At 46.7% G+C, this 27,504-nt stretch overlaps 1 protein-coding gene across 1 annotated transcript in view; it reads left to right on the forward strand.

Moving 5' to 3' along the window:
* Positions 1–231: 231 nt before the first annotated feature.
* LOC144680096 (disintegrin and metalloproteinase domain-containing protein 12-like) overlaps positions 232–27,504 on the forward strand; it is a 268,407-nt gene continuing 241,134 nt past the window's right edge. Inside the window, exons 1-2 of the mRNA XM_078541258.1 lie at positions 232–324; positions 3,050–3,386. Coding sequence (XP_078397384.1) covers positions 232–324; positions 3,050–3,386 — 430 coding nt within the window. The remainder of the gene's footprint in view (positions 325–3,049; positions 3,387–27,504) is intronic.

The following is a 27,504-nucleotide window of genomic DNA, read 5'->3' on the forward strand; positions in this document are numbered from 1 at the left end:
GGGGAGCTGGGCAATTAAGGTAGTTAGAGGGAGGAAGGGCAAGAATTACTCCTTGCTTCTGCTTTTGGCATTTGATAGCATGAGAGGAGCGGTGACCTTAAAGAGCGAGGGGAACCAGGCCCGAGACCAGAGCGGGACTGGGAGTCAGTGTGAGCGGAACGATGGCCATTAGGAGCGAGGGGAACCAGGCCCGAGACCAGAGAGGGACTGGGAGTCAGTGTGAGTGGAACGATGGCCATTAGGAGCGAGGGGAACCAGGCCCGAGACCAGAGTGGGACTGGGAGTCAGTGTGAGCGGATCGATGGCCTTGGTAAGTCGGACCAGGTGAGTATTTCTACTGTGCAGTCTTTAAAGTAAAAATTGGTCTTTAGTTTAGATAAAGTAGTGTTTAAAGTATAAGAAGTAAGGGCCCTAGTATAAATTTGATATTCCTTAAACATGAGGAAGTAAACGTAAAGGGAGAAACTTAAGGGTAGGTCCTGGCAGGGCCGCTCTGCCACGTGGAATGCTCCTCCTGTGCAATGTGGGCCACGTGTGCAGGTAGTGGCTCCAGCTGCAGTTACTCAAACTCCACGTTTCGGAGCTGGAGCTGCTGCTGGAGTCACTGTGAAGCATCTGGAAGGATGAGATCTTCGTGGGTAGCATGTACAGTGAGGTGGTCACACTGCATGTAAAGAGTGCACAGGCAGAAAGGGGATGGGTGGCCACCAGACAGAGTAGGCAGATAGGGCAGGAGTCCCCTGGGTCCAGCTCCCTGTCTAACAGATTTTCCGCTTTGGATGCTGCTGGGGAAGGTGGTTTCTCAGGGGAATGCAGCAAGAGCCAAGTCCAAGGCACCACGTGTGGCTCAGCTGCGGAGGAGGGAAGTAAAAAGAGTGGGAGAACAGTAGTGATAGGGGATTGTATCATAGGGAGAATCGACAGACGTGATAAAAGCAAAAAACTGCAGATGCTGGAAATCCAATACAAAAATAAAAATAGCTGGAAAAACTCAGCAGGTCTGGCAGCATCTGCGGAGAGGAACAGTTAACGTTTCGAGTCTGAATGACCCTTCAACAGAACTAAGGAAAAATAGAAAAGAGGTGAAATATAAGCTGGTTTAAGGTGGGGTGGGGGGGAGGACAGGTAGCGCTGGATAGAGGGTCAGTGATAGGTGGAGATAATTAAAAGATGTCACAGACAAAAGGACAAAAAGGTGTTGAAGGTGGTGATATTATCTAAGGAATGTGCTAATTAAGGGTAGAAAGCAGGACGAGCAAAGTACAGATAGACCTAGTGGGGGTGGGGGTGGGGGGAAGGGTTTGGGTTAGGGTTAGGGTTTGGGTTTGGGTTTGGGTTAGTGTTTGGGTTTGGGTTAGGGTTTGGGTTTGGGTTAGGGTTTGGGTTTGGGTTAGGGTTAGGGTTTGGGTTAGGGTTAGGGTTAGGGTTTGGTACAGATAGACCTAGTGGGGGTGGGGTGGGGGGAAGGGATCGAAAAAGGCTAAAAGGTAGAGATAAAACAATGGATGGAAATACATTTAAAAATAATGGAAATAGGTTGGGAAAGAAAAATCTACATAAATTATTGGAAAAAAAGGGGGGGATCGGAAAGAGGGTGGGGATGGAGGAGAGAGTTCATGATCTAAAATTATTGAACTCAATATTCAGTCCGGAAGGCTGTTAAGTGCCTAGTTGGAAGATGAGTTCCAGTGAAGCTCAACACAAACTGGAGGAACAGCACCTCATTTCTTCCAATAATTTATGTAGATTTTTCTTTTCCAACCTATTTCCATTATTTTTAAATGTATTTCCATCTATTGTTTTATCTCTATCTTTTAGCCTATTTCGATCCCTTCCCCCCACCCCACCCCCACTAGGTCTATCTGTACCTTGCTTGTCCTGCTTTCTACCCTTAATTAGCACATTCCTTAGATAATATCACCACCTTCAACACCTCTTTGTACTTTTGTCTGTGACATCTTTTGGTTATCTCCACCTATCACTGACCCTCTATCCAGCTTTACCTGTCCCACACACCTCCACCCCCACACACACCCCTCCCCACACACACACCTCCCCGCCCCCCCTGAAACAGCTTATATTTCACCTCTTTTCTATTTTTCCTTAGTTCTGTTGAAGAGTCATACGGACTCGAAATGTTAACTGTTCCTCTCCGCAGATGCTGCCAGACCTGCTGAGTTTTTCCAGTTATTTTTATTTTTGTTATAGATAGACGTGACTCCAGGATGGTGTGTTGCCTCCCTGGTACCAGGGTCAAGGATGCCACTGAGCAGCTGCAGGACATTCTGAAGTGGGAGGGTGAACAGCCAGAGGTTGTGGTCCATATCGGTACCAAGGACATAGGTAAAAAGAGGGATGAGGTCCTGAAAGCAGAATATAAGGAACGGGGAATTAAATTAAAATGCAGGACCTCAAAGAAAGTAATCTCAGAATTATTCCCAGTGCCACATGCAAGTGAGCTGCGGAACAGGAGAATATACTGGGTGAATGCATGGCTGGAGAGATAGTGTGGGAGGGAGGGATTTAGATTCCTGAGGCATTGGGACCAATTCTGGGGAAGATGGGACCTGTACAAGCTGGACGGGTTGCACCCCAGCAGGACTGGGATCAATATCCTCAAAGGGGTATTTTCTAGTACTGTGGGGGAGGGTTTAATCTAGACTGGCAGGGAGATGGGAACCTGAGCAGGAGACACAAGAGCAGGAAATAAAGATAGGAAGAAAGACAGAAAAGTAGAAAGCAAAGAGGAAGGCAGAGGAAACAAGGGCCAACAGATAGATGGGAACACCACAACCTGGAAGTTCCCCTCCAAGCCACTCAACATCCTAACTTGGAAACATATTGCTGTTCCTTCACTGTTGCTGGGCCTGGAACTCCCTCCCTAACGGCCCTGATAATGTACCTACACCACATGGACTACAGCAGTTCAAGAAGGCAGCTCACCACCACCTTCTCAAGGGCAATTAGGGATGGGCAATAAATGTTGGGCTAGCCAGCGACACCCACATCCCATAAATGGATTTTGAAAAACTCGGGGTGGGACTTCCAGGGAGACCCCAGGGCGGGACTTCCGGGGGGACCCCGGGGCGGGACTTCCGGGGAGACCCCGGGGCGGGACTTCCGGGGAGACCCCGGGGCGGGACTTCCGGGGGGACCCCGGGGCGGGACTTCCGGGGGGACCCCGGGGCGGGACTTCCGGGGGGACCCCGGGGCGGGACTTCCGGGGAGACCACGGGGCGGGACTTCCGGGGGGACCCCGGGGCGGGACTTCCGGGGGGACCCCGGGACGGGACTTCCGGGGAGACCCCGGGGCGGGACTTCCGGGGAGACCCCGGGGCGGGATTTCCAGGGAGACCCAAGTTTAGGTGCTGCTGGTGCCAGTGATGGTGCCTTTTTTTTATTCCTTCATGGGATCTGGGTGTTGCTGGCTGGTCCAGCATTTATTGCCCATCCCTAGTTGTCCTTGAGAAGGTGGTGATGAGCTGCCTTCTTCAACCACTGCAGTCCATGTGGTGTAGGTACACCCACAGTGCTGTTAGGGAGGGAGTTCCAGGATTTTGACCCAGCGACAGTGAAGGAACGACGATATATTTGCAAGTCAGGATGGTGAGTGACTTGGAGGGGAACCTCCAGGTGCTGGTGTTCCCATCTACCTGCTGCCCTTGTCCTTCTGGATGGTAGTGGTCATGGGTTTGGAAGGTACTGTCGAAGGAGCCTTGGTGAATTCCTGCAGTGCATCTTGTAGATGGTACACTCTGCTGCTACTGTGCGTCGGTGGTGGAAGGAGTGAATCTTTGTGGATGTGGTGCCAACCAAGCGGCTGCTTTGTCCTGGACGGTGTCAAGCTTCCTGATCCAGGCAAGTGGGGAGTATCCATCACACTCCTGACTTGTGCTTTGTAGATGTTGGACAAGCTCTGGGGAGTCAGGAGGTGAGTTACTCACCGTACGATTCCTCTGACCTGCTCTTGTAGCCACAGTATTTATATGGCTAGTCCAGTTCAGTTTCTGGTCAATGGTAACCCTCAGAATGTTGATAGTGGGGGATTCAGTGATGGTAATGCCATCAAGGGGTGATGGTTAGATTCTCTCTTGTTGCCTGGCATTTGTGTGGTGTGAATGTTACTTGTCACATGTCAGCCCAAGCTAGGATATTATCCAGGTCTTGCTGCATTTGGACATGGACTGCTTCAGTATCTGAGGAGTCGCGAATGGTGCTGAACATTGTGCAATCATCAGCGAACATCCTCACTTCTGACCTTATGACGGAAGGAAGGTGCTGGTGATGCCGGTGGTTGTGGCAGTGCCACCACTGCTGGAGTTCAGAAAAAGAAATCGAAGTGCGACATCACAGGAAAGTCATAATTGGCTGGTCACTTTTCCTGCTTAGCGATTAAACCGAACAACTGGAAGATTAAAAGTGATAAGTATATTCCCTATCAATAATAAGGTACAAGTGAGTTATTGGTGAGTATTATATTATCTTTTATTTTTTAAGTAAGGTTTATTATATCTAGTAAAGTATGTTAAGTATGAGTAGGATTTATCAGTTCTAGTAAGATGTATTAATAGTGGTAATATGTTTTAGTATCAGTAAGTATTTTATTTTAGCCATAGCAAGAGTAACTAATAAATAAAGGAATTTCAGGGCTGCTCAAACCTTGAGTGTGCACATCCTGTGCTTTGTGGGAACTCTCACACTCTATTTATCCCCTTAAATATTAGCCATTGCCTATCAACTGTCATACCCTTTAATGACGTTCCCCAATCTATCTTAGCCAACTAACGCCTCATACCTTTGTAGTTTCCTTTGTTTAGATTTAGTACCCTAGTTTCAGATTGGACTACTTCACTTTCCAACCTAAGGAAGAATTCTATCATGTTATGGTCACTGTTCACTAAAGTACCCCGCACAACAAGATTATTAATTAATCCTTCTGATTACACAAAACCAAATCTAGGCTAGCATATTTCCTAACCGGTTCCACGACATACTGGTCTAAAAATACAACTTGTGCACTCTCCAGGAATTCATCTGCCATAGTATTATTGCTAATTTGGTTTTCCCAGTCTATATGTAGATTAACGTCACCCATGATTACTGTAGCACTCTTCTTACATGCATCTCTGATTCCTGTTTAATGCCATCCCTACCTTATCACTGCTGTTTGGAGGCCAATGGACAGCTCCCACTAATGTTTCCCACCGCTTGTTGCTTCTTAGCTCCACCCAGACTGATTCTACATCTAGATCTTCTGAGCAGATATCCTGTCTCACTATTCCACTGATTTCATCCTTAAATAACAATGCCACACCACTTCCTTTTCCTTTTTTCCTGTCCTACCTAAATATCGAGTACCCTTGGATAGTCAGTTCCCAGCCTTGGTCACCCTGCAACCATGTCTCCGTAGCTGCAATCATATCGTACCCATTTACATCTATTTGTGCTGTTAATTCATCTACCGTGTTGCAAATGCTTTGTGCATTCAGATACAGTGCCTTTAGACATTTTGCACATTTTTTTGCACTATGGCCCTATTTGCTGCTCGCCCCTGTTTCCTCTGCCTTCCACTTTGACTTTCTACTTTTCTTTCATTTCTATCTTTGTTTCCCTCTCTTGTGTCTCCCAACTTGGGTTCCCAGCCCCTGCCACTCCAGTTTAAACCCTCCCCCACAGTACTAGCGAATACCCCTGTGACAATATTGGTCCCAGTCCTGCTGGGGTGCAACCCGTCTGGATTGTACAGGCCCCATCTTCCCCAGAATCAGTCCCAATGCCTCAGGAATCTAAATCCCTCCCTCCTTCACCATCTCTCCAGCCACATGTCTGTCCTGTCTATTCTCCTGTTCCTGATCTTACTAGCACATGGCACTGGGAGTAGTTCTGAGATTATTACCTTTGAAGTCCCACTTTTTAATTTATTTCCTAGCTCCCTATATTCTGCTTTCAGGACCTCCTCATCCCTCTTTTTTACTTATTGCATTGGTACCAATATGGACCACAACCTCTGGCTGCTCCCCCTCCCCTTTCAGAATGTCCTACAGTCGCTCAGCGACATCCTTGACCCTGGCACCAGGGAGGCAACATGCCATCCTGGTGCCACAGAAAAATCTATCTGCTCTGTCCCCCTTATGATAGATTCCCCTATCACTATTGCTCTCCCACTCGTTTTTCTTCCCCCTCTGTGCAGCTGAGCCACTCGTGGTGCCACGGACTTGGCTCTCACTGCATTCCCATGAGAAATCATCTCCCCCAGCAGCTTCCAAAACAGAAAACCTGTTCGACAGGGAGATGGTCTCCTGCACTACCTGCCTAGTGCCTTTACACTGTCGGGTGGTCACACATTCCCTTTCTACCTGTGCACACTTTACCTGCATTGTGACCACCTCACTGTATGCATTATCCACAAATATCTCAGCCCTGAGAAGTCTTTTTACTTTTCTTTCATTTCAGGCACTGTATCTGAATACAGAAAACATTTGCAACAAGGTTAATTAATTAACAGCACAAATATATGTAAACGAGTACGATATAATTGCGACTATGGAGACTCCTGCACTACCTGCCTAGGGCACTCACTCTGCCTGGCAGTCACACATTCCCTTTCTACCTGTGCACTCTTTACCTGCGTTGTGCCCACCTCACTGTAGGTGCTATCCATGAAGATCTCAGCCCTGATGATGCTCCACAGTGACTCCAGCCAGGGATGGCTTAAGAGGCCAACACAGAAAAACAAAAATTGCTTTCAATGCAAACAGATTTATTCCAGAAGGCCTTACTATCAGTCTGGTGCGGGACTGACACCTGCTCTATTTCCAACGTCAGAGAGCAGACAGACAAATGTTCTGTTTGGGTTTCTTTATCTGAACATGGAGCATGTCTCCAACTGAAATGACAAAGTATATCTGCACTGCTCTCTGATATAACAGTATGTACCATAGTGTTTCACAAGGGATCAAGATCAGTCAGCAGAAAGTAGGGGAAAAGTCATGAGAATTGAAAACAGCAACAGTCAAAGAGGGAGGTTATGAGAAGGGAAGGACAGACCATCCGTGGGTAATTAGAAAGGATAAAGTTAGTATCAAACTTAAAGAAGAAACACATAACTGTGCAAAGACAGGTGGAAAGTCAAAAGGTTGGGCAGAATATAAGGAACAGCAAAGGATGACTAAAAGATTAATAAGGAGGGAAAAATTAGAGTATGAGAGAAAGCTAACCAGAAATATAAAAAAACGGATGAAAAGAGTTTCTATAAATATTTGAAAAAGAAGCAAGTTAACAAAGTGAACATTGGTCCGATAGAAAGTGAGTCTGTAGAATTGATAATGGAAAATAAGGAAATGGTAGATGAAATGCTAGTTGCAGGGAGTGGAGTCAGAGGGCAGAGTTCCAGAGAGGTGAATATAAAAACCTTACCTCGAGGATTCGCGGCCTAGTTCCAGAGAGGTGAGTATAAAAACCTTACCTCGGGGATTCGCGGCCTAGTTCCAGAGCGGTGAGTATAAAAACCTTACCTCGGGGATTCGTGGACCTCGGGTCTTTAAAAAAAATTAAAAGTGGCATCACGGTAAATCTGTGACCTGATTGGCTGGTAGAGAATTTACACTGAATTTGAAACTAAAATATTGTTAAACTGATTAAACCAAATGAATTAATCACTTAATTACTAAGTAAGAGGGTATCTAGACCAGAATCAGGGGATTACTGTTCTTAGAATTTAGCATTTACGGTAGAAATCTAGCCCTAGGGAACGTATAGTTAATAAGGAGTCAATAAGCTGTTATTAGATTAAATTAATTTATTAAATAGTTCTAGAAATGGCAGTTGCTGGGGTGAAGTGCTTCACCTGTGGGATGTGGGAAATCTGTGATGCTTCAAGTATCCCGGACAACTACATCTGCAGGAAGTGTACCCAATTGCAGCTCCTCACAGACCCGCATGGATCGGTTGGAGCAGCAGTTGGATGCACTTAGGAGCATTCAGGTGGCGGAAAGCATCATTGACAGGAGTTTTACAGACGGGGTCACACCCAAGGTACAGACAGATAGATGGGTGACCGCTAGAAGGGGCAGGCAGCCAGTGCAGAAACCCCCTGTGGCTGTCCCCCTCTCTAACAGATATACCATTTTGGATACTGTTGGGGGGGGGGGTGGCCTATCAGGGGAAAACAACAGCAGTAGCCAGAGCAGTGGCACCACGGCTGGCTCTGTTGTTCAGCAGGGGGTGGTCAAAGCACAGAAGAGCAATTGTCATAGGGAACTCTATGGTCAGGGGCTCAGATAGGCACTTCTGTGATCATGGAAGAGACACCAGGATGGTATGTTGCCTCCATGGTGCCAGGGTCCAGGATGTCTCTGATCGGGTAGGGGACATTCTGAAGGGGGAGGGAGAACAGCCAGAGGTCGTGGTACACATTGGTACTAACGACATAGGCAGGAAGAGTGACGAGGTCCTGCAGCGGGAGTTCAAGGAGTTAGGCAGAAAGTTAAAAAACAGGACCTCAGGGGTTGTAATCTCAGGATTACTCCCAGTGTCACATGCCAGTGAGGCTAGAAATAGGAAGATAATGCAGCTAAACACGTGGCTGAACAGATGGTGTAGGAGAGAGGGTTTCCGATATCTGGATCATTGGGATCTCTTCCGGGGCACGTGGGACCTGTATAAGAAGGACAGGTTGCATCTAAACTGGATGGGCACCAATATCCTGGCTGCGAGGTTTGCTAGTGTCACTCGGGAGGGTTTAAACTAGTGTGGCAGGGGGGAGGGAACCAGAGCAATAGGTCAGCAGGTGAAATAAGTGACTGGGAACCAGTGAATATGGCCAGTAGGACTAAGAGGAAGAGCAGGCAGGGAGAAATTACTGAACACAGTGGGACTGGGGGTCTGAAATGCATTAGTTTCAATGCGAGAAGTATAACAGGCAAGGCAGATGAGCTTAGAGCTTGGATTAGTACTTGGGACTATGATGTTATTGCTATTACAGAGACTTGGTTGAAGAATGGACAGAACTGGCAGATAAACGTTCCAGGATTTAGATGTTTCAGGCAGGATAGAGAGGGATGTAGAAGAGGTGGGGGAGTTGCCCTGCTGGTTAAGGAGAATATCACAGCTGTACAACAGGAGGACACCTCGGAGGACTCATGCAGCGAGGCAATATGGGTAGAGCTCCAGAATAGGAAGGGTGCAGTCACAATGTTGGGGGTTTACTATAGGCCTCCCAATTGCTGGCGGGAGATTGAGGAACAGTTATGTAGGCAGATTTTGGAAAGATGTAAAACAATAGGGTTGTTGTGGTGGGTGATTTTAACTTTCCCAATATTGACTGGGAATCACTTAGTGCTAGGGGTTTGGATGGTGCAGAATTTGTAAGGTGCATCCAGGAGGGCTTCCTGTAGATAGTCCAACTAGGGAAGGGGCAATACTGGACCTGGTATTAGGGAATGAACCCAGCCAGGTGGTCGAAGTTTCAGTAGGGGAGCATTTCGAGAAAAGTGACCATAATTCAGTAAGTTTCAAGGTACTGGTGGATAAGGAAAACAGGAGTCCTCGGGTTAAGGTGCTTAATTGAGGGAAGGCTAATTATAACAATATTAGGCAGGAACTGAGGAATCTAGACTGGAGGCGGATGTTTGAGGGCAAATCAACAACTGACTGTGGGGGGCTTTCAAAGGTCAGTTGATAAGAATTCAGGACCGGCATGTTCCTGCTAGGATGAGGGATAAGTATGGCAGGTTTCAGGAACCTTGGATAATGAAGGATATTGTGAGATTAGTCAAAAAGAAAAGGGAAGCATTTGTAAGGGCTAGAAGGCTGGGAACAGATGAAGCCTGTGGAGAATATAAAGAAAGTAGGAAGAAACTTAAGCAAGGAGTCAGGAGGGCTAAAAGGGGTCATGAAAAGTCACTGGCAACCAGGATTAAGGAAAATCCCAAGGCCTTTTATACATATGTAAAAAGCAAGAGGGTAGCCAGGGAAAGGGTAGGCCCACTCAGGGACAGAGGTGGGAATCTGTGTGTGGAGCCAGAAGAAATGGGAGAGATACTAAATGAATACTTCTCATCAGTATTCACCAAAGAGAAGGACTTAGCGGTCGATTTGTCTAGGGAAGAGTGTGTAGATAGCCTGGATCATGTTGAGATCAAAAAAGAGGAGGTGTTAGACGTCTTGAAGAATATTAAGGTGGATAAGTCCCCAGGGCCAGATGGGATCTACCCCAGAGTACTGAGGGAGGCAGGGGAGGAGATTGCTGGGGCCTTGACAGAAATCTTTGTATCCTCACTGGCTGCGGGTGAGGTCCCAGAGGACTGGAGAATAGCCAATGTTGTTCCATTGTTTAAGAAGGGTAGCAGGGATAATCCAGGAAATTACAGGCCGGTGAGCCTTACGTCAGTGGTAGGGAAATTATTGGAGAAGATTCTTCGTGACAGGATTTACTATCATTTGGAAGCAAATGGGCATATTAGTGGGAGGCAGCATGGTTTTGTGAAGGGGAGGTCGTGTCTCACTAACTTCATCGAGTTTTTCGAGGAAGTGACAAAGATGATTGACAATGGAAGGGCAGTGGATGTTATCTATGTGGATTTCAGTAAGGCCTTTGACAAGGTCCCTCATGGCAGACTGGTACAGAAGGTAAAGTCGCACGGGATCAGAGGTGAGCTGGCAAGATGGATACAGAATTGGCTTGGTCATAGAAGACAGAGGGTAGCAGTGGATGGTGCTTTTCTGAATGGAGAGCTGTGACTAATGGAGTTCCGCAGGGATCAGTGCTGGGACCTTTGCTGTTTGTAGTATACATAAATGATTTGGAGGAAAATGTAACTGGGCTAATTAGTAAGTTTGCAGATGACACTAAGGTTGGAGGAGTTGCAAATAGTGAAAAGAATTGTCAAAGGATACAACGGGATATAAATCGGTTGGAGACTAGGGCAGAGAAATGGCAGATAGAGTTTAATCCGGACAAATGCGAGATAATGCATTTTGGAAGGTCTAATACAGGCAGGAATTACACAGTAAATGGCAGAACCCTTAAGTGCATCGACGGGCAGAGGGATCTGGGTGTACAGGTCCACAGGTCACTGAAAGTGGCAACGCAGGTGGATAAGGTAGTCAGGAAGGCATATGGCATGCTTGCCTTCATTGGCAGGGGTATTGAGTATAAAAGCTGGGAAGTCATGCTGCAGCTGTAGAGAACTTTGGTTAGGCCACACTTGGAATATTGCGTGCAATTCTGGTCACCACATTACCAGAAGGATATGGAGGCATTGGAGAGGGTGCATAGGAGGTTTACCAGGATGCTGCCTGAGCTGGAGGTTATTAGCTATGAGGAGAGGTTGGATAAACTCGGATTGTTCTCACTAGAGCGACGGAGATTGAGGGGCAACTTGATAGAAGTTACAAAATTATGAGTGGCATGGACAGAGTAGATAGTCAGAAGCTTTTTCCCAGGATGGAAGAGTCAATTACTAGGGGACATAGATTTAAGGTGAGAGGAGAAAACTATAGAGGAGATGTGCGGGGCAAGTTTTTTACACAGAGGGTAGTGAGTGTCTGGAATTCACTGCCAGAGGAGGTGGTGGAAGCAGGTAGGACAGTGGTGTTTAAGAGGCAGCTTGACAAATACATGAATAGGATGGGAATAGAGGGATACGGACCCCGGAAGTGCAAAATGTTTTAGTTGACGGGCAATATGATCAGCACAGACTTGGAGGGCTGAAGGGCCTGTTCCTGTGCTGTACTTTTCTTTGTTCTTTGAATTGAACAGGTATTTTGCAGCAGTTTTCACTATAGCGGATACAAGTAACATCCCCGAGGTACCTATAAACCAGGAAATGGAAGGGAGGGAGGAACTCAGGAAAATTGCAATCACCAGAGAAGTCGTACTGAGTAAATTGTTGGAACGGCAGGCTGACAAGTGCTTGGGTCTTGATGGACTTTATTCTTGCACCTTAAAAGAAGTGGCTGGTGAGATAGTTGATGCATTGGGTTTTAATTTTCCAAAACTCCCTAGATTCAGGAAAGGTTCTGAAAAGTGGAGGAAGGGATAATTGGGAGGATTGGATAAAAAAGGGAGGAAGGGATAGATCAGGAAATTACAGGCCAGTCAGTCTAACCTCGGTGGTGGGGAAGTTAATAGAAAGAATTCAGAGCGACAGAATATATCGGCACTTGGAGAGACATGGATTAATCAGGAATGGTCAGCATGGATTTGTTAAGGGAAGGTCATGTTTGACAAATTTGATCGAATTTTTTGAGGAGGTAACCAGGAATGTTGATGAGGGTAATGCATTTGATGTGGTTTACATGGACTTTAGCAAGGCTTTTGATAAGGCCCTCATGGCAGACTGGTCAAGAAAGTAAGAGCCCATGGGATCCAAGGCAAAGTGGCATGTTGGATCTAAAATTGGCTGAGAGGCAGGAAGCAGAGGGTGATGGTAGAGGGATGTTTCTGTGACTGGAAGTCTGTTTCTAGTGGGGTTCTGCAGGGCTCTGTGCTGGGGCCCTTGCCGTTAGTGATATAAATAAATGATTTGAACTTAAATGTAGGGGGTACGATCAAGCAGTTTGCGGATGACATGAAAATTGGTAGAGTGGTAAATAGTGAGGTGGATAGCTATAAACTGCAGGAGGATATCAATGGGCTGGTCAGGTGGGCAGAGCAGTGGCAAATGGAATTTGACCCGGGAAAGTGTGAGGTAATGCACTTGGGGAGGGCTAACAAGGCAAGGGATTACACTATGAATGTTAGGACCCTGGAAAGTACTGAAGATCAGAGAGACCTTGGTGTGCATATCCATAGATCCCTGAAGGTAGCAGGGCAGGTAGATAAAGTGCTAAGGCGGCATATGGGATACTTGCCTTTATTAACCAATGCATAGAATACAAGAGCAGGGAGGTTATGCTGGCACTGTATAAAACACTGGTTAGGCCACAACTGGAGTATTATGTGCAGTTCTGGTCACCACATTATAGGAAGGATGTGATTGCACTGGAGAAAGTACGGAGGAGATTTACCAGGATGCTGCCTGGGCTGGATTGTCTGAGCTATGAGGAAAGGTTGGATAGGCTGGGGTTGTTTTCCTTGGAGCAGCGAAGGTTGAGAGGGGACCTGATAGAGGTGTATAAGATTATGAGGGGCATAGATAGGGTGGATAGGAAGGCACTTTTTCCATTAGTAGAGGGGTCAATAACCAGGGGGCATTGATTTAAGGTAAAAGGTAGAAGGCTAAGAGGGGAGTTAAGGAGAAATATTTTCACCCAGAGGGCGGTGAGAGTCTGGAACTCAGTGCCTGAAAGGATAGTTGAGTCAGAAACTCTTGTAACATTTAAGAAGTGTTTCGATATTCACTTGCATTGCCATAGCCTCCATGGCTATGGGCCAAGCGCTGGAAAATGGGATCAGTGTAGTCAGATCTTTGTTGACCGGTGGGGACACGATGGGCCGAATGGCCTCCTTCTGTGCTGTAGGCGTCTATGAGTCTATGAGATTGGAAAATAGCAAATGTAACTCCATTATTCAAAAAGGAAGGGAGACAGAAAGCAGGAAACTACAGGCCAGTTAGCTTAACATCTGTCACAGGGAAAATGTTAGAAGCTATTTTTAAAGAAGCTATAGCAAGGCACTTAGATAGTTTCAAGGTCATCACGCAGGGTCAACATGGTTTTGTAAAAGGGAACTCATGTTTAACCACTTATTGGAGTTCTTTGAGGGAGTAACCTGTGCTGTGGACAAAGGGGAACTGGTGGATGTACTGTACTTAGATTTCCAGAAGGCATTTGATAAAGTGCCACATCAGAGGTTATTGTGTAAAATAAAAGCTCATGGTGTAGGCGGTAACATATTGGCATGGATAGAAGATTGGCTCGCTAACAGGAAGCAGAGAGTATGCTTAATGGGTCTTTTTCAGGTTGGCAGGATGTAACGAGTGGTGTGTCACACAGATCAGTGCTGGGGCCTCAACTGTTTACACTTTATATAAATAACTTGGATGAAGGGATGGGTGGGATGGTTGCCAAATTTGCTGATGACACAAAGATAGATAGGAAAGTAAATTGTGAAGAGGACATAAGGAGGCTACAAAAAGATATAGATAGGCTGAATGAGTAGGCAAAGATCTGGCAAATGGAGTATAATGTGGGAAAATGTGAAATTGTCCATTTTGGCAGGGAGAATAAAAGAGAAGCTTATTATCAAAATAGTGAGAGATTGCAGAGCTCTGAAATGCAGATGGATCTGGGTATCTTAATGCATGAATCACAAAAGGCTAGTATGCAGGTATAGCAAGTAATTCGGAAAGTTAATCGAATGCTATCATTTATTGTGAGGGGAATAAATACAAAAGTAGGGAGGTTATGCTTCAGTTGTACAGGGCACTAGTGAGACCACATCTGGGGTACTATGTACAGTATTGGTCTCCTTATTTAAGGAAGGATGTCAATGTATTGGAAGCAGTTCAGAGAAGGTTTACCAGACTAATACCCGGAATGGGTGGGTTGTCTTATGAGGAAAGGTTGGACAGACTAGGCTTGTATCCACTGGAGTTTAGAAGAGTAAAAGGTGACTTGTTTGAAACATATAAGATCCTGAGGGGTCTTGACAGGGTGGATGTAGAGAGGATGTTTCCTCTTGTGGGAGAATCTGGAGCTTGGGGTCACTGTTTAAAAATAATTAAACATTTAAAACAGAGATGAGGTGAAAATTTTTCCTTGAGGGTCGTGAGTCTTTGGAATTTTCTTCCTGGAAAGGTGGTGGAAGCAGAGTCTTTGAATATTTTTAAGGCAGAGGTGGATAGATTCTTGGTAAGCAAGGGGGGGTGATAGGTTATTGGGGGTAGGTGGGATGCAGATTTGAGGTTACTATCAGATCAGCCATGCCTATTAAATGGCGGAGCAGGCTCAAGGGGGCGAATGGCCTTCTCCTGCTCCTAATTTGTATGTTCGTATGTTTACAGTTGGGTGAGGGGGCAGCCGGACAGGGGTCTCAGGAGAATGTTCCAGAGTGAGGGGTGTGAGAGCTGAATGTTCCACCAGTGATGGAGTGAGAGGGGGAGAATTACAGAGTTAGAGGCTCTGCTTCCTTCAAAGGGGACCCAGACATCCCTTCCATAGAAGCATGGAAATTTACAGAGTGGAAGGAGGCCATTCAGCCCATCATGTCTATACTAGCTTGTTGAAAGACCTGTCCAATTTGCCTTACCTCCTTGCTCTTTCCCCATAGCCTCACATATTTTTCCTTTTCAAGTATTTATGAAATGTTTTCATCACCCTTAACTCGTTGTGTAACAAAGTTTCCTCATTTCCCCTCTTAAGTTTTTGTGCCTGTTTCTTTGTAGATTGGTATCTTGGTACATTGCGCATTGCTGATGTGTTCTGTCAATGCATCACTCCACCTGCAAGCAGGAACCCGCTTGAACTCCAGCCCCTTCCCTCGGACCTCACCCTCACCCCCTCCAAGCTCCCAGTGAGCAACTGATCCAGGCAAATGGCTCAGAGTTACAATACGGTGAGAGGGATGCGAGGATTGTCCTGTCCTGCCCTCAATATCTGGCTTCGCATCAAAAGATGGCAACTCTGACAATGCAACATCTCCCTCAGTAATGTACATGAAATCAGAAAGCTACCTCTGTGTATTCTGTGTCTGCACTGTCGGAGTTTAAAGTGTAGCAGCAGCAGAATGCATTGCTTGGTCCCGGTCCCAACTTGTTCATACCTATATACTGTTTGTGGTTTCTATGTTTCACTTCCTCCTCCTACTTCCTGGGTAAGGCTGGAGCGGTTACCGAATTCATGCTCGGATGAGTCACAGAATTGACAGATTTAAAAACAAGCCGGGAGCCCAGACCTGGGACAGAGGGAGATTGACAGTGCAAAGTACAGAGTCAGAAAGGCAGGGAAAACTGTGTTAATAAAGGGAGAGAACTTTGAGGTGGAGAGTAAAAGGGTTGTGATCATTCACAATGTTTGCCAGCAATGTGTGTTTGGTATTTCTGATCTGGTGCCAGGTTTTAAATCTTTCAGCAGCAGCGAATGAAGAGACTCCAGCTGACGATGTGATAACTCTCAGGAGTGGAACATTGTTAACTGGCCCCAGTAACAGACCCGCCGATCATTCACCAGTAGCTGATTGGGAAACTGAGATTAAAGGAGCTGTTTCAAGTGGACAAGGAACTGCTTCAGGTGAGGAAGAACACTGATGGTTTTAGACTCAGTAATTCTGTTCTATAAGTAATAAGAAGCTGTGCAGATCGGCACTGTTCCAGGGTAAAGCATGGGTGAATTTTAGGAATCTGTGTATTTTATAAGAGATACAAGACAGGGACCTCCTCCACGGTCCGTCCCTGACAGACACTCAGAAAGGATGGGGAATCAGTGTAGCCCCGGGGAACAGGCTGTTAACGTTTAACAAGGAAAGTTAACTCTGTTTCTCTCCGACACCTGAGATGCTGAATTTCTTCCAGCAGTTTTGTTCTTACTTCAGATTCCCGGGATCTGCAGCATTTTGTTTTTTGTAATATTGAAGAATTTAGATTCCCGGAGCATAACAGCACAGGAGGCCATTCTGCCCATCGTGCTTGTCCTAGAATTTGAGGAAGGGCCATTCAATTTGTTACACTGGCCTCTTGTTCCCCCCACAGCTCGGAAAATGTCTCAAGTATTTATCCAATTTCCTTTTGAACAAAGAGACAGGAGGAGACCCCCTGTCCCCCTCCGGGAGGCGATGGAGACCCCCTGTCCCCCTCAGGGAGGAGACGGAGACCCCCTGTCCCCCTCAGGGAGGAGACGGAGACCCCGTGGCCCCCTCAGGGGGGCGATGGAGACCCCGTGGCCCCCTCGGGGGGCGATGGAGACCCCGTGTCCCCCTCAGGGAGGAGATGGAGACCCCGTGTCCCCCTCGGGGGGCGATGGAGACCCCGTGACCCCCTCAGGGAGGAGACGGAGACCCCGTGTCCCGCCTTAAGGCTGCTCTGCTATTCAGTGAGATGGTGTCTGATTTATGGGTCACTCCATATCAGCATTTGAATGTTAATATAGAAAATGACTATCTTTTCAGGCAGTGCATTTCACTCGATCTTAACCGACTGTTTACAAACATTCTTCCCCTCTCACCTTTGGCTCTTCTGTCAGTTCCCTCTAGCCTGTGTCCTCTGGTGACTGACAGCCCGGCTGCTGGGAAGAGTTTCTCATTATTTGCACAATCAAAATCATTGGTGAATTGTTTTGAAAGTTTCCTTTTCTGTTTCGAGGGGAACTAGTAAACACTAATTTGGGAATGAGGGAAAATCCGTTGTTTCTATTGACTGACGGGATGTGGGTGTTGAACTGGGGTTAAAGGTCGTCCCTGTGAGAAGTTGGAAATGGGTAGTTGGTGTCACACAGTTTCAGGTCTGAACCACTTCTGTTCACTGTCTGTGCCAATGATTAAGACATGGGACTGGAGGGATTTGCAGACAGTATGAGGTATAGTCCATTCTATGGAAGGTCAATGGAAACTGCCAAGGGACCTTGAGGGGATTTGTGATCAGTAAAGTTCATCTCACCCTATCAGCATCACCTTCTTGTCCTTTCTCCCTCACGAGCTTATCCAGATTCCTCTGAAATACATTGATGTAATTCTCCTCAATACTCCACAGTCACATTCCAGCCACCTTCTGCCTAAAGCAATTTCCCTCAAACTCCTCCTTGGATTTATTGGTGACTCTCTGATAACCAGGTGGCTGTGGTGGGGAGTACACCCACTGGTGACCGAGGATCATCGAGTGACCCAGGCCAGTAGTGAATAGTGGCGAGAAGTGTTTTGCAGAGTGTGTATGGGGTGTTGGGGGGATGGAGGTCAGCAGCAAGGGGCAGGGGGCTGGCTCTCAGCGAGTCCTCCCCTTCCTGGTTCAGGGTCCCTCGATCAGGTGCTGAGGGAACCCCCCCTCCTCCTCCCCCCCAGGAGACCACAAGAAGCCTGCACCAGTTTCCTTGTCATGCTCCCCACATGGTGACAGGTTCACCTGCCACTTCAGAGCTGTAATGGCGGTGGGGAGGGAAGGCAGCCCATGGACTATCACACAACCAACTTAATCTTGGCGAAAGTGGGAAGGTGGCAGGGGAGGGCAGGAAATGCTCCCCCATGAGGCTTCTTAAACAATTGGAGTCCAAGGTGTGCCAGTAGGTTTCCAGTGGGAGTATGCCATAGCGTACTGTGGGCACCTAATAATCGCTGGCAGCAGACAGAGCAAGCAGTCAATCCATTTGGAACACAGGTTTGACGCCAGTCTTGCTATTGTTCAGCTCCATGCACCACCCTATGCCCTGTCTTCACCTTGCACAGCACAACATAATGTTACAAGGCATGAATGATCTTCCCCCTCACCTACCGGTGCCCAGTGAGTGATAGGGGTGCAGTGAATTGAGCAGTGGCTGAGGCGAGTGGTTAGTTAATCCCAGTTAGTGGGATATGGCATTTGGATCATTAACCTGCTTCCTGCACTGAATCCATGACCTTGGGACTAGCCTCCACCACTTTCTCTTGCCCCCATTGCCTTTTGACCACAACTTCTGGACGAACTCCTGCTCCTGTGCATAAAGAATAGCTCTCCTTTCGACCCCTTCCACCAAGATATCTATAGCATCTGAAAACTACGCTATCCAATGGTCAAACTATTGTTGATTCTTCCACAGAACAATATATAGAATGATCTCAGCAATTCCAGCAGGCACAATGCACCTCCCCTTTAAGAGCTGTGGGCTAGCTTTAAACAGCAGACACAATGCACCTCCCCTTTAGGAGCTGTGGACTAACAATGTTGGGCCCTGCTAGGGTGGACCTTGGGAAATTTGAGAGAACTTGTATTTTGGTGTCCTTTCTTTGAGTTTATGTGCTAGGGGTATTGGGGATATGGTCGTGTCGTGGTAAGGGCACTGGACTAGTAATCCAGAAGCCAGGCCAATCCACCTCCAGGAGGCCTTGCATTATTAGTTAAGGAGTCAGTTACAGCAGTAAGGAGAGATGATATCTTGGAGGGGGGCATCGAATGAAGCTTTGTGGGTAGAGTTTAGGAATAAAAAAGGGGCGGCCACATTGTTAGGTGTTTATTATGGACCCCCAGATAGTCAGTGGGAAATTGAGGAGCAAATATGTGCACAATTTGGGGAGGTGTGTAAAAACAATAACAATAGAGTAATTATATTAGGTGGTTTCAACTTTCGCAACACTAATTGGGATAGACATAGTGTTAATGGCTTGGATGGAGTGGATTTCTTGAAATGTGTACAGGAGAACTTCTTAGGCCAATATGTAGAGGGTCCAACAAGGGACGGCGCAGTGCTGGACTTAATTCTGGGGAATGAAGCCGGACAGGTGGCTGAGGTGGTGGTGGGGAAGCATTTTAGTGATAGCTACCACAACATGGTACAGTTTAAGTTTGTTATGGACAAAGAAATCGACAAGTTGCAAAAGAATGTTTTGGATTAGGGGAGAGCGGATTTTAGTAAAATAAAGCAGGATCTGGCCAAGGTAGACTGGGAACAGTTACTTGTGGGGAAATCTACAGAGGAGCAGTGGGGGGCATTCAAAAAGGAAATGGGGAGGGTAGAGGCTCAACATGTTCCCTCTAGGGTGATAGGAAGCAGTAACAAGCCCAGAGAACCATGGATGACCAGAGATATTCAGGATACGATGAGAAGGAAAAGAGAGGCTTTTAGCAGGTACAAGGGAAGCAAATCAGCAGAGGCGTTAGTGGAGTACAGAAAGTGCAGGGTGGAGATTAAGAAAGCAATTAGGAGAGCAAAGAGGGGATATGAGAAAGCTCTGGCTGGTAAAAGAAGGGAAAATCCCAAGACATTCTATAATTGTATCAATGGGAAGAGGATAACCAGGGAAAGAATAGGGACCAAGGGGGCAATCTATGGGTGGAGCCAGAGGACATCGCTAGAGTGTTGAACGAATACTTCACATCCGTCTTCACCCAAGAAAATGAAGATGAAGGTATGGAACTTGGGGAGAGAGACTGCGAGGTTCTTGAGCAAATTGATATAGGGAGTGACAAGGTATTGGAGGTGTTGGCAGGCTTAAAAGAGGACAAATCTCCAGGTCTGGATGATTTATGTCCCAGACTGCTGAGGAGGGCAAGGGAGGAGATCACAGGGGCTCTGACCCAAATCTTTAATTACTCTCTGGCCACGGGGGAGCTGCCAGAGGACTGGAGAACAGCTAATGTGGTTCCGCTATTTAAGAAGGGTTGTAGAGATAAGCCAGGGAACTACAGACCAGTGAGTCTCACGTCATTGGTAGGGAAACTATTGAAGAAAATTCTGAAGGAGAGAATCTATCTCCACTTGGAGAGGCAAGGTTTGATCAGGGATAGTCAGCATGGCTTTGTCAGAGGGAGGTCATGCCTAACAAATTTGATTGAATTTTTTGAGGAGGTGACCAGGTGTGTAGATGAGGGTAGTGCAGTTGATGTAGTTTATATGGATTTCAGCAAAGTCTTTGACAAGGTTCCACATGGGAGATTTATAAAGAAGGCAAATGCACATGGGATACAGGGTAATTTGATAAGGTGGATTCAAAATTGGCTTAGTTGTAGGAGACAGAGGGTGATGACAGAAGGATGCTTTAGTGACTGGAAGCCAGTGTCCAGTGGCGTACCACAGGGATCTGTACTCGGTCCCCTATTATTTGTCATTTATATAAACAACATAGATGACTATGTGGGAGGTAGGATTAGTAAGTTTGTTGATGACACAAAGATTAGCCGGGTGGTTAACAGTGAGGTTGAGTAAGACACAGGAAGATATAGACGGGATGGTCAAATGGGCAGATAGAATTTAACCCTGAAAAGTGTGAGGTGATACATTTTGGAAGGAGTAATTTGACAAGGAAGTATTCAATGAACGGCATGACGCTAGGAAGTTCTGAGGAACAAAGGGACCTTGGTGTGTGTGTCCATAGATCTCTGAAGGCGGAGGGGCATGTTAGTGGGGTGGTGAAAAAGGCATATGGGACACTTGCCTTTATCAATCGAGGCATAGATTACAAAAGTAGGGAGGTCATGTTGGAGTTGTATAGAACCTTGGTGAGGCCACAGCTGGAGTACTGTGTGCAGTTCTGGTCACCACATTATAGGAAGGATGTGATTGCACTGGAGGGGGTGCAGAGGAGATTCACCAGGATGTTGCCTGGGATGAAACATTTAAGTTATGAAGAGAGGTTAGATAGACTTGGGTTGTTTTCGTTGGAGCAGAGAAGACTGAGGGGCGACCTGATCGAGGTGTACAAGATTATGAGGGGCATGGACAGGGTGGATAGGGAGCAGCTGTTCCCCTTAGTTGAAGGGTCAGTTACGAGGGGACCCAAGTTCAAGGTGAGGGGCAGGAGGTTTAGGGGGGATGTGAGGAAAAACTTTTTTAGCCAGAGGGTGGTGACAGTCTGGAATGCGCTGCCTGGGAGGGTGGTGGAGGCGGGTTGCCTCACATCCTTTAAAAAGTACCTGGATGAGCACTTGGCATGTCATAACATTCAAGGCTATGGGCCAAGTGCTGGTAAATGGGATTAGGTAGGTAGGTCTGGTGTTTCTCATGTGTCAGTGCAGACTGGATGGGCTGAAGGGCCTCTTCTGCAAAGTGTGATTCTGTGATTCTCTGGGGGAAAAGGCAAAATACTGCAGATGTCGGAAATCTGAAATAAAAACAGAAAATGCTGGAAAAACTCAACAGGTCTGACAATACCTGTGGAGAGAGAAACAGAGTTAACATTTCGAGTCCGTATGACTCTTCTTCAGAGCTAAAGAGAAGTAGAAATGTGATGAAATTTATACTGTTTAAGGGGGGGATGGGGTAGGTGGAGCTGGATAGAAGGCCAGTGATAGGTGGGGACGAAGGCGGGGATTGACAGTGGTGCTATGGACACAAGACAGGGGGAGTGTTCATGGTCGTGGCAAGGGCTAAAGAAGGTGCTGATAGTGGCATAAAAGGTAAGAAAGCAGAGTGAACAACAGAGCAAGGGTAAGCACTCTGTGAAAAAATCACATGGAACAAGTAACAGATGGCCCTTTTGGGGATGGGGTGGGGGGAGGTGGCGCTGGTTGTGGAGAAAGAATGGTAAAACAGATAAAAAAAGGATAAAAAGGAGATAAAACAATGGATAAATGAATAAAAATGAAAATCAGCAGATAAAAAATTTTAAAAAGAGGGATTAAAAAGGGGGTGGGGATGGAGGAGAGAGTTCATGGTCTAAAATTGTTGAACTCAATATTCAGCCCGGAAGGCTGTAAAGTGCCTAGTCGGAAGATGAGGTGCTGTTCCTCCAGTTTGCGTTGGGCTTCACTGAAACATTGCAGCAGGCCAAGGACGGACATGTGGGCATGAGAGCAGGGTGATGTGTTAAAATGGCAAGCGACAGGGAGGTCTGGGTAATGCTTGCGGACAGACCGAAGGTGTTCTGCAAAGCGCTCACCCAGTCTGCATTTGGTCTCTCCAATGTAGCGGAAACCGCATTGGGAGCAACGAATGCAGTAGACTAAACTGAGGGAAGTGCAAGTGAAATGCTGCTTCACTTGAAAGGAGTGTTTGGGCCCTTGGACGGTGAGGAGGGAGGAGGTAAAGCGGCAGGTGTTGTACCTTCTGCAGTTGCATGGGAAGGTGCCGTGGGAGGGGGTTGAGGAGTAGGGGGTTATGGAGGAGTGGACCAGGGTGTCCCAGAGGTAACGGTCCCTATGGAATTCCACCAAGGGGGGGTGAAGGGAAGATGTGTTTGGTGGTGGTATCATGCTGGAGTTGGCGGAAATGGCGGAGGATGATCCTTTGAATGCGGAGGCTGGTGGGGTGATAAGTGAGGACAAGGTAGACCCTATCATGTTTCTGGGAGGGAGAGGAAGGTGTGAGGGAGGATGCGCGGGAGATGGGCCGGACACGGTTGAGGCCCCTGTCCACCACCGGGGGTGGGAAACCTCGGTTAAGGAAGAAGGAAGACATGTCAGAGGAACTGTTTTTGAAAGTGGCATCATCAGAACAGATGCGACGGAGGCGAAGGAACTGAGAGAATGGGATGGAGTCCTTACAGGAAGCGGGGTGTGAGGAGCTGTAGTCAAGGTAGCTGTGGGAGTCGGTAGGCTTGTAATGGATATTGGTGGACAGTCTATCACCAGAAATTGAGACAGAGAGGTCAAGGAAGGGAAGGGAAGTGTCAGTGATGGACCATGTTAAGGTGATAGAGGGATGGAAATTAGAAGCAAAATTGATAAATTTTTCCAGATCCAGACGAGAGCATGAAGCAGCACCGAAGTAATCATTGATGTACCGGAGAAAGAGTTGTGGGAGGGGGCCGGAGTAGGACTGGAACGAGGAATGTTCCACATACCCCATAAAGAGACAGGCATAGCTGGGGCCCATGCGGATACCCATGGCCACACCTTTTTGGAGGAAGTGAGACGAGTTTAAGGAGAAATTGTTCAGTGTGAGAACAAGTTCAGCCAGACGGAGGAGAGTGGTGGTGGATGGGGATTGTTTGGGCCTCTGTTCGAGGAAGAAGCTGAGGGCCCTCAGACCATCCTGGTGGGAGATGGAGGTGTAGAGGGATTGGACGTCCATGGTGAAGAGGAGGCAATTGGGGCCAGGGAACTGGAAATTGTTGATATGATGCGCGGCATCAGAGGAATTGTGGATGTTGGTGGGAAGAGACTGGACAAGGGTAGAGAGAATGGAGTCAAGATGGGAAGAAATGGGAAGATGGGAAGAAAACTGGAGGAACAGCACCTCATCTTCCGACTAGGCACTTTACAGCCTTCCGGACTGAATATTGAGTTCAACAATTTTAGATCATGAACTCTCTCCTCCATCCCTACCCTCTTTCTGATCCCCCCCCTTTTTTTTCCAATAATTTATATAGATTTTTCTTTTCCCACCTATTTCCATTATTTTTAAATGTATTTCCATCCATTGTTTTATCTCTACCTTTTAGCCTATTTCGATCCCTTCCCCCCACCCCACCCCCACTAGGGCTATCTGTACCTTGCTTGTCCTGCGTTCTACCCTTAATTAGCACATTCCTTAGATAATATCACCACCTTCAACACCTCTTTGTCCTTTTGGTTATCTCCACCTATTACTGGCCCTCTATCCAGCTCTACCTGTCCCCACCCCCTCCCCCCCACCACCCCCACCACCTTAAATCAGCTTATATTTCACCCCTTTTCTATTTTTACTTAGTTCTGTTGAAGGGTCATTCAGACTCGAAACGTTAACTGTGTTCCTCTCTGCAGATGCTGCCAGACCTGCTGAGTTTTTCCAGGTATTTTTATTTTTGTTTTGGATTTCAAGCGTCCGCAGTTTTTTGCTTTTATCTTAGGGGAAGAAATGAGCTCTGTGGGGCAGGAACAGGCTGACACGCTCAGTCTACTGGGACAGTCCTGTCTGTGGATTTTGGGAAGGAGGTAGAAGCATGCTGTGGTAAAGTGGAGTGCTCTGTACCTTTAAGAGAAGTAGTTGACTGACCACATGACTGTATCAACCAATCGCTATACAGCAGGGGCTACTTGGGTAACTGTAAGTCTTGAGCTGGAAGTGATTGAAGAAGCACATAATGTTAGTGTTCTGTTCTTAATTCCAATAGACCACTAGTGTTTGTTCAGTTAATCGGTCTCTGCCTGTAATGTTTCAAACGCCAACTAATGTGTGAATATCAATGGTGCAGCTAGTGCTTGCCAGACAAAGTGAACTGGATAACTCAAAACATAAAACTGGCTGTCTGGGGTTGGGCGACTATCAGGTTGGAAGCTGTGGGAGGAAGATCTCCAGAGGAGATGAGGTCAGTGACAGTCCTGGAAACAATGGCTTGATGTTCAGTGGTGAGGTCGTAGTCCAGGGAGAGGTAGGAGGAAGTGTCTGTGAGTTGACGCTCAGCCTCCGCGAGGTAGAGGTCAGTGCGCCAGACAACAACAGCACCACCCTTGTCAGCGGGTTTGATGTCAATGTCAGGGTTGGACCTGAGAGAATGGAGTGCAGTAAGTTCAGAGAGAGACAGGTTAGAATGGGTGAGAGGAGCAGAGAAATTGAGACAACTGATGTCACACCGACAGTTCTCAATGAAAAGATCAAGAGCAGGTAGAGGCCACAGGGAGGGGTCCAGGTGGAGGGAGAATATTGGAGGTGGGTGAAAGGATCCATTAAATAAATCCTTGGTTCTTTGTCAATCTTTCCTTTGCCCCCCACCTATCACTGGCCTTCTCTCCAGCTTCACCTGCTCCACCCCCTTAAACAGTATAAATCTCATCCCATTTCCACTTCTCTTTCGCTCTGTAGAAGGGTCATGCAGACTCGGAACGTTAACTGTGTTTTTCTCTCTCCACAGATGCTGTCAGACCTGCTGAGTTTTTCCAGCATTTTCTGTTTTTTATTTCAATGCTCTGGGGACATGGGTTCAAACCTCACTACGGTAGCTGGTGAAATTTAAACTCAATTTTAAAAATCTGGAGTTGAAAGCCAGTGTCAGTAATTCAATCAATTGTTGTAAAAATCCATCTGGTTCACTAATGTCCTTTAGGGAAGGAAATCTGCTGTCCTTACCTGGTCTGGCCTACATGTGACTCCAGACCCACAGCCATGTGGTTGACTCTTAACTGCCCCCTGAAATGGCTGAGCGAACTGCTCAGTTCAAGGGCAATTAGGGATGGGTGACAAATGTTGGCCTTGCCAGTGATGTCTTGCATCCCATGAAGGAATAGTTTTAAAAAAGCTAAAAGAAACGCCACTTTAAACGTCTTAACCCTCTCGCCTTCATTTAGTTATGAAGTCAGCCCATGTTTGCTGGGGAAATTTCACCTATAGCTCACAGCAAACAGTGATTCACTCCCAACTGCTACACTCTGTTCTTTCAGTTATTTTAAAGATTGATTGGTCTATTTGGATGCCTTCCTGAGCTCAGCAGCCTTCGTAACTTGGGTCTAGCTGATTATCTCCATTTACCTTGCAGCACTCCTCCGGGTTAGGAGATAGCCAGCCCACTCTTTGCTGCACACATGGTGCTCACGCTCAGCTTGCACAAAGCCTGCTCCTGTCCAGCTGACTCCTCATGCTTCACCTCACACTTATCGGTAACAACAACAATAACTTGGCTTTTTATCGTACCTCTGATGGATTAAAATATCTCGAGATGTTTCGCAGGAGGTGCTGACAGGTAGAGTTTGACATTGAGACACCAAAGGAGATTTCAGGACAGAAGAAGAAACGTTTAGTCATTGCACATTGATCATTCAGTTCGTGAATTAATCGTTAATCATTTACATTGCTACATTGGAGAAGTTGAGGTGAATAGCATGGATGCAGTTAAGGGCAGGCGAGGTATACAAGTGAGAGGGAAATGAATAGAAGGTGTTTTAAAGGGGGAAAGTGGGGCAAATTAAATTGGGGAAATGCAAAAGGCCAGAATTGGAGGAGCACAGAGGAGCCATCGATATAAGATAGTCACCAAGAAGTCAAGCAGGGAATTCAGAAGAAAATTATTTACCTCAAGAGTAGCGAGAATGTGGAACTCACTACCACAGGGACTGGTCGAAGTGAATAGTATATGTTTTTTTTAAATTCGTTCATGGGATGTGGGCTCCACGGGCTCAGGCAGCATTTATTGCCCCTTGTTCAGAGGGCATTTAAAAGTCAACCACATTTGCTGTGGGTCTGGAGTCACATGTAGGCCAGACCAGGTAAGGATGGCAGATTTCCTTCCTTGAAGGGCATGAGTGAACCAGATGGGTTTTTAATGACAATCAACAGTGGTTTCATGGTCAACATTAGACTTTTAATTCCAGATTTTTATTGGATTCAAATTCCACCATCTATTCTGCCATCTGCCATGGTGGGATTTGAACCCAGGTCCCAACAGCATCACCCCTGGGTTTCGAGATTATTGGTCCAGTGACAATACCACTACGTCACTACCTCCCCCTAAATATGTGTGGTTAAAGGGAAGCTGGACAAACATATGAGGGAGAAGGGATTCGAGGATCACAAAGATCAATTCACACAAGGAAAAATGTGAGGAGGCTTGAGTGAAGCATAAACGCTAGCACGGACTGATGGGTTGAATGGCCTTTTTCTGTGTTTATGGAGCAGGAGGATGTCCATAGTTAGCAGGAGGAGTAGGAGGGGATGTGTAATGTAGTAGTTGTAGGGGATTATATAATTAGGAGGATGAATAGTATACTTTGAACAGAAAATAGAAGCATTCCACATGGTATACTGCCTACCTGATGCCAGATTAAGCGAGATATTGAACAGTTTGAAAGGAGAGGAAGAGGGAGAATCAAATTGTTGGGATTCAGGTTGGGACCAATAACATATGGAAGAGTAAACGAGAGCCTATACTCGGAGAGGACCAGGAATGAGGAGCAAAATTAAAGAACAAGACATCAAGGACTCTGGATTATTGCTGAGCCATGTGCAAATTAGTGTGGGATGAGCAGATTGGAGAAGTGAGCATATGGCTGACAGATTGGTGTGGTCAAGAGGAGTTCCGATTCTTCAGATACT

Source organism: Cetorhinus maximus, chromosome 1 (genome assembly GCF_964194155.1).
Source record: "Cetorhinus maximus chromosome 1, sCetMax3.hap1.1, whole genome shotgun sequence".
Classification (NCBI taxonomy): domain Eukaryota; kingdom Metazoa; phylum Chordata; class Chondrichthyes; order Lamniformes; family Cetorhinidae; genus Cetorhinus; species Cetorhinus maximus.